The sequence below is a fragment of the Capsicum annuum genome, chromosome 4 (assembly GCF_002878395.1).
Source record: "Capsicum annuum cultivar UCD-10X-F1 chromosome 4, UCD10Xv1.1, whole genome shotgun sequence".
Classification (NCBI taxonomy): Eukaryota; Viridiplantae; Streptophyta; class Magnoliopsida; order Solanales; family Solanaceae; genus Capsicum; species Capsicum annuum.
In genome coordinates this window covers 205,494,953-205,503,040 of record NC_061114.1, presented here as the reverse complement: position 1 = coordinate 205,503,040, position 8,088 = coordinate 205,494,953, and the positions used below count along the sequence as shown (strand labels likewise).

The following is an 8,088-nucleotide window of genomic DNA, read 5'->3' as shown; positions in this document are numbered from 1 at the left end:
TGAAGACTCAAGGAAGTTTCGTACACACTTGAACCAAAAACAACTATGAATTGTAAACAAGCAAAGCACCACAAAGAACGTTGACATGAAAGACGTACTCGAAAACTAGTTCACAACTTAGTAGGCTGTTACTTAGTCATCAACTAGTATAGGATACAAATAGAAAGAAACTAGTAGAGACAAGGAAAGAAACTTAGAAGGTCCTATAACTTAAGTTTTGTTGTTGATGTGGCCCCCACTTTTTATTTTTTGGCCGTTGGTGTTGTTGTTTTTGCTTCAAAGTTGATATTTTTCAACTTAGGTCGTTAAATCTAGTTGTTTTGGTGATGATTTTCGGTTTTGGAATGAGAAAACAAGACTTTGGACTTTCTTTCCAAAGTTCAAAAAGGTGTACATCATCTTTTCACCAACTTGCACTAAAATGGCAAAACACCTTTTTGCCTTGTCTTTTCCCTTTCCTCTCTTGGCCTTCTTGAAAAATGTTGTCACTCTTTTGGTAGGCAAGCCTTTTGGTAGGTCTTTGTTTCTTTTCTACTTTAGTGTTATCTTGAAAGTAGTCCCAATACAACACAATACCTTACCTCTATCTTCTCTTTCTCAAATCAAACAAGGCCTTTTGTTGAATATTACTCAAGAACAATATGAACAACAACAAGAACACTTTGAACAATAACAATATCTAAACCGTCTAGCCTTTCAACAACAACTTAACAAATCTTAAATCTTGGAATTTAGAATCAAGCGTGCTAGGGAAACAATAAGATAACACACAAAACCTCTAAGACAAGCAAAAAAAACCTAAATCTAGACAACTTCTTGGTCAAAACACAAATCACCCGACAATACACTTTTTTCTTAATTTTCAACTAGAATAGCCCAAGATTGGTGGTGTAATAATACGACCAGCCTTCACTCTAATACCAAATGATACCAAGCGGTATCTACAAGAGCACAAAATAGTCCACAAACTCACAAAAAAATAGCCCGTGCGTACAAGACATCCAACAAAAACAACAACACACAAACCTGAAATATAAGGAGATAGATAACTTGACACAAAAGAATATAAAATGTAGCAACTAAAGAGAATATCAAACTCTAAAACCTCTACAAATCACATTAAAAAGCACCAAGTTCTTACGGGAACACAAGAGGAACTCGGTTCCCTCAAACACTCTCATTTATAGCCATCTCACAACACAAGTGGAACCTTTCACTTGTGAAGCTTAAAATATTAGGTGGTCTACTCTCTTATTAAGAGGAAATATGTTGTTCAATCTTACAAAGTGATTTTAAAATGAGCTAACTAAGGAACAAATCTAAAGAAACACCTTAAATAGTCTTTACAAAAAGGACCCCTTTGCTCTTAATGAAGGGGTGGCGGGTGTGGGCTGTTTATGGCAGCCTTGGGGTGTATTTTTGAGCACCTAAGGTCAGCCCCCACATTTCAAGACATACTCTCCCTTGGGCGAGTTCACAACAAGCTCAACTGCATTCATTTTCATAAACACGCCTTGAAGTTTTTATAGTTCATAAGCTTGACTTCTAGTAAATGGTCTCAAGCTTGTGACACCCGTATCACATGAACACCCTAGCATTTAAACATCAGATGAGAGAGAGTTATGAAATAGACTTTTCTTCAAATATTTACCAAAACATTCTTCTCCTAATTGCAAAATCAATAAGTAGTCACCTCATATTTGTAATTACTTAAAATCTAAGAAAGATTGTTAATTTGATACAACGAGTATTTATCATGTGAAAATACATTCTCAACATTTCATAAACAGTACCACTCCATGATCACTAAACAAGCACTAACCCATTAGTTTTTCATTTAGAAAGTCCATGCCTTTAAACAACCCATAACAATATAAATAGAAAATATCATGATAAAAGAGGGGGTTTTGATCATATGCTCTCATTCAAACTTTCATTGCACCTCAAAACATAAATATATTGTTATATTCAAAATTCACGATAGATGGTTCAAGACAACATACAATTTCTTCAAAACAACTTCATGACATATACTTTTCAAATAATTTCAAACCCTTTCTTTATAAATATGATTGGGGATCTTTAATGCAATAAAATCAATAGAAAAATTATGCCCATGATGTTTAGAGAAATCCCACATACCTTAGATTATAATATTTGAAAAATGGAACCCAAATCTTGATCCGTTTCTTGAAATCTTGAACTTAAGGATTGATTCTGGATTTCTTGTTCTTGGAGGAAACCCTAGTTTGATCTGAGAGTGAAAAAAGGATCTTGATGTTGCAAAACTGATAATAATTGAGTAAATAAAGTTTATGGTGTTATTTAATTCGTGTGAGAGGTTTCTGGGAAGGGAAAGTATCAAAATACCCCTCTAAAAACGTACTTTTTGTGCAATTCGGGCTTGACTAAAACCTCTCTAGAAAATGGGCATAAAATTTTACCCTCAAAGTTATTTAAGGTAAAACTGGTGGCGTTGGAAAGAGAACTCAAAGACCTTTCATTTGATATATAGTAGGCCCTCTAATTCGTTATATACAAAAAGTTATGGTCGATGGAAGTTGACCTAAGTTTAGACGCTGACCAAAACTCAATTGATAGGAAAGCTTTCAACTCGTCCTTGAGTTAGGGGATTTTGTAACCTCAATTCATAATCAAAGGCATTCAAACTCTATAGGATTGATCATCACACAAATATTAACAAAGAATCATCAGGTTTGGGTCTATACGTGTAGAAAAAATGGTTCAAACTTTAACCCAAAAGGGCAGGGTGTTACACCATTGTGGGAAAGATTTAAGTTTTTCAAGGCCTTCAAATTGGCTAACGACTAGGTATTTCTCCAACAAGAAGATTATGGCTCAAATCAAGTACATTAAGTTGAGTCATCCTCCCTATCTCTATTGGAATTTTTTGGCTAAATTTGTTGTTGCTCATGTTCAAGAGAAACATGTTAGTGTAATTTCCTAAAAATGTAGGGATCAACCCGTTCAATCTATTATCTGATAGATCAAGGGACAGTAACTTTCTTAGAGACCCAAGTTCCCCAGGTAAATTTCCAGAGATGTGGTTCTTTTGCAAAAAGAGATTAACTAGAGAGGCTAATTTTCAGAATTCCCTAAGGATTTTCCTAACCAAATGATTGGATGAAAGATCAAGTCCTTGAAACCCTTTAACGTTTCCATTCTCTAGTGGTATGCTACCACTAATGTTATTTCTAGCAACCCGCAAATCAGTCAAACTCTTGTATTTCAACCAGTTGCTGTCGAGTTCACCATTGAAATCATTGTTGCTCAAATCAATGAACTGAAGCTCAGGATAGACACCAAAAGCTACAGATAAATTCCTGGTGAAACTATTGTTATCAAAGTGAACCCTTTTGAAACTCGAGCACGTGCTTAAGCTTTTTGGTATTGGCCCTGTCAGCTTGTTATTATTTACCGTATAGTTCTCAAGTTTCCCGCCGTGGCAAAGATGCTCAGGCAAATGGCCCAAAAACTGATTTTCATCCATTTCCAGCACAACCAAATTATCCCAATATGTAAGTTCTTTTGGAATAGAAACAGAAAGGTTGTTGTGACGGAGAAACAACATTTGCAAGTTTCTCAAATTGCCAAAGGAAGCAGGAATTGGACTAGTAAGTTGATTAATGGAAAATTCCAAATCATTCAGGTTTTTTAAATTCCCCAATTCACTAGGAATGGGACCAAAAAGTTGGTTGGAATAAAGGTGCAAGAGTTTGAGCTCAGTTAAGTTTCCTATTATTTTAGGAATTGGACCAGAAAGATTGTTTGTGTGTAAGCTTAACTCCTCAAGTGACTCCATCTTCCCTATTTCAGCAGGAATAGGACCAGACAATTTATTGGAGAAAACATAGAAATATTTGGCATTGATCAAGTTACCTATTTTCGAAGGAATATGACCTGTTAACTGATTTGTATCAAGATCAACATCAACAAGATTGACAAGTTTTCCTATTTCTGGAGGAATGGAACCTGGAAGCTGATTATCATAAAGATGCAAATAAGACAAGTTGTTCAAATTCCCCAAAAAAAACATATATGGGACCATGAAGAATGTTAGAACTCAAATCCAGCTCAGTAAGAGACCTTAGATGACCTATTTCCCCGGAAATGGAACCATTTAATTGGTTGAAAAAGATGTGGAGGATCTCAAGCTTTGTTAGCGAACCGATTTGTGGTGGGATTTTTCCTGAAATCGTATTCATCGATGAGTCAAGATAGACAAGATTAGTGAGCTTTCCTATTTCAGGTGGGATGGTGCCAGAGAGATGGTTCATGATAAGATCAAGATAATCAAGAAAAGGCAGCGATGAAAAAGAAAAATTATAAAGTGTACCTATGACTCTAGCATTTGTCATATTCAACATGTTTACCAGACCATTAAATCATGTAACACAATACCAGTCCATGCATGAATCAGTACTTAGAGTCCATAAAGCCAATAATGAATTACTCTGGTTCTAGAAAGTTGCTTTCCATTTGAGAAGAGCTACTGCTTGCTCAGTGGTAGCAAAAGAAACTGTACTGAAGAGATATAAGACGTAAACAAATGAAGTAAAAAAGATCTTCTGGGAACCATCTTGATGGCTAAAGTATTTCAGTTGGCAGCTGAACTTGTGGAGGGTACAATTTTATAAATGCTATAGTGAATCTGAATCATTCCAAGTCTTGCTACTGGAATGGCATTTAGATTCATTTAGAAGGTGTGTAATTGTTGATTACGTTGCAATTGTGGTTGTGGAGATATAGGGAGTTTTTATCCACAATAAATCAAATGTCATTTTGCTAATGAAAATGCCTATAAACACAAAGAGTATCATTTTCGCGGGCCATGTACTTGCAATTTTTCCTCAAATGGACCAAGAAGAAAAGGTCACAGAGACATTTGCAAAGTACTTTGTGTTAGGATTCATCTTGAATTTCCTTGCTTACTTGCATTCAATCATAATTGTGTTTTACTTTAAAAAAGATTCTTTAGTGGAAAAATTTTCCTAGTAGGAAAATTTTTCTTTTTAACTTTTTAGATGCAAAATGATTACTTAGTAACTTTTTTATATTTGATCTTTTCAAATAATTTATTTTTCCAATTATTAGTTTTAGGTAAGATTTTGTCAATTTCAACATGGACAAACATTCTCTCACCAAGGCAATCATTATAAAGTAATAAATTGATCAATTTTAGATAAAAATAAGAGTTAGAACCATAGAATCTGTTTCAAGAAGTTGATAATTTGGTATACCCCACTATAATATGCTTGTTGCAATGCTTGAAAGAGTAAGAAGAAATAAAGTATTACTATTTTTTATTGTATTTTTGATAAAGCCAACTTATCAAAGATTTGAAGAGAGTTCAAAAGGAATAAAATAATGTGTCTTCATGAATAGAATGGAAGAAGGCAAAACCTCTCTTGATTTCTTTTATTTATAAAGGGTTAAAACGAAAAAAATAATATAATTGTTCAGTAAAATCTTTTTATTATAAATAATTAAAATTTTCTATTAAGAAAAATTAAACAATTTATTTTTGATAAAAAATTGCGCCACCCACCCACAAAAAAGTTGGGGGCCTTAAGGCATATGCCTTATTTGCTTAGCCATAAGAGCTCAGCCCATCTTGTACCTCAGTGTATAACAATATTCACTAAAATGTAATTTGTGTTATAAATGTATTTACATTATAGTGAATGTCTATCAAGAGTATAGATAAGATTTACCAAGATCTAATAAGATTTATCAAGATCTAGCTGATCTCTATCAGGATTGGAGTATCTATCTTTTAATCAAAAACTAGAAGTATTTTGCCCTATAAATAGAGGGGTTTTGTTCATTGTATCCTCAATGTGATGATCTCTCATCCATCAAGGGAAATAAAAAAGTCTCCTTTTTCTCTCCCTATTTATTCTTCTTATTCTTGCTTTTATATTTCATAACAAGTTATCAGCACAAGACTCTACCAAAACAAGGTGAGATTATAAATCTAAAGGTAATTTCAAGGTTAGTGATTTCTTATGTTATTTGTCTTTTGCTACTAATGATATAATTATTGTTGGATTTAAGAAAAAAATAATTAGTTTGGAACCACTTATGCTTTAAATTTATTCATGAAGAACAATATTGTTAAAAGATATGATGATGAATTTAAGTCTCATCTCATTAAGGGAGTAAGACATTGGGTTAAAAGTTTCAATGCACTATGATGATAAGATATTGGGTTCAAGTCCCATCAATTGATAACCTAAGACGTCTTTATATGGATAAGGCATTATGTTTGAATCTCAATGCACCATATTAATGATATAATAATGGCTAAAGTAAACCAATAAATTTTTGATGAAAGACATTAAATTTGTCTTATTTAATGTTCCATTCCATGAAGTGAATGTGGTAGCAATATATGATAAATCTGAACAATTGAGAAGAGTTATTCTGAAATCTTTTGAAGTAGTAAATCTGAATTTATTCATATAATAGTAAATTTAAAATTTACTAAAGAAAAAAATGCATGTTATGATAAACTTGTGTTTACTACTATAAATGAGTTCATAAATTGATATGAACAATTGTGACATCTCGAAGATGTGCATATTTAGTATTAGACATGTATTGAAGAACTAGCAGATTCTTCAAGAATTATTTATGTCGCTTGTTCTCATGATAAGTTGGTTGGAAACCAACTAATATTGGGATTGAATCCCTTAAAATCTGAAAAATATAAAAGGTGAATATGGACCCGTTCACAAGTCATGTGATCTATTAAGTTGCATCGATATAAGATGATCACTTGTATCTTAAAATTGTCAACCTGCAGTTTGACATTCATAAAATTGGTTGCTCAATAAAATTAAGTTGGGAGTATAATTTTTTAGATTGTGTAATTGTAATACCCCGCATTTTCGGGCTAGTCTATGAACCATCGTTCTTACATTTATAAGCTATAATTCAAGTGATTCCCATGTAAATACAAGTTTCAAAATCTTTATCCTCATATTTGATTTGCTTTTGTGGTTAAAAATGTTCATAGAAATTACTTAGAGCCAAGCTGAGCTAAGATCTTTTGATTCGTCCAAAATTCGATATTCGATTCTATAAGGGTCTACTTCAAATGTATATAACTCTTTATATACATTGAATTTTTCATCTCAAGACCCACCCAATTTTAGATAATTGAATTAGCTTTCCAAAAATACCAATTTTTCCAAAATCCAATACATGAGCAAAAAGTTATGACCATTTTTGTGACTGAGGCAGTAGCATCGCGCAATTAGCGTGTGACGCCCTCCCTATCGCACGCACCTAATTTCCAGGTGCTGCTTTCGCATTTTAAGGGAAAAAGGGTCCTTTTCTTCACCCCAAACTCATCAATAATAGATAATTAAAGCCCCCAAAACATTATTTACATCATTATTCAGTCTTTTCTCTCCAAAGAAAGCCCTATCCCCCTCAAGAACACCAAGAAACTCCATCAAAATTTCTTCAAGATAGTCAAGAATCTAAGTTTCCTTAATCAAGAACTTCAAGAATAAGCTTCAAGAACACCATTAGATATTCAAAAGGTTCAAGCTTTCACATTCAAAGCATCATAGGAATCCAAGATTCAAGCTTTCTCATCCAAGATCATCAATTAAGGTATGTGGGGTTTCAACAAGGACAATCCTTTCGTCCTTGTGCCCAAAACTTATTTTAACTTATAAATTACTGAATTTTATGTGATTTTTCATGAAATTTGAAGTTAGGGTTTATACTCAATTTATATTGTTTGAAGATTATGAGTTTACAAGTGATAGAATATTGAATTGCATGACTATTTTCATGTATTTATACGCGTAACACAATTTTTCAGATTTTTGAAAGTGAGTTTAAGTATGATATTGAGATTCTTGATCTTATTATTTTGATGGTGTTGAAGTATTTTCAAGAAGCATATTGAGTTGAATGTTTTTTTATGATTTAGAATGTTTATATATGAGTTCTAAATTGGGATTCATAACCATTATCATTATTTACAAAATTTTGAGTTTTTGAGACCTGTTGAGGATAAATTTCATGAGTTTGTTTATATTTTCATGA

The 8,088-nt window shown here is 32.9% G+C and overlaps 1 protein-coding gene across 1 annotated transcript; it reads right to left on the bottom strand.

Annotated features, from left to right (window-relative positions):
- Nucleotides 1-2,799: 2,799 nt before the first annotated feature.
- LOC107869543 (MDIS1-interacting receptor like kinase 2-like) lies at nt 2,800-4,773 on the bottom strand. The gene has a single exon (XM_047410941.1). The coding sequence runs from the start codon at nt 4,067-4,069 to the stop codon at nt 3,107-3,109; it is 963 nt and encodes a 320-aa protein (XP_047266897.1). The 5' UTR covers nt 4,070-4,773; the 3' UTR covers nt 2,800-3,106.
- Nucleotides 4,774-8,088: the final 3,315 nt, after the last annotated feature.

Bases quoted from the DNA above. Each gene is read 5' to 3' on its own strand.
- LOC107869543 (XM_047410941.1), bottom strand. From the start codon at position 4,069: ATGGTCCCATATATGTTTTTTTTGGGGAATTTGAACAACTTGTCTTAT.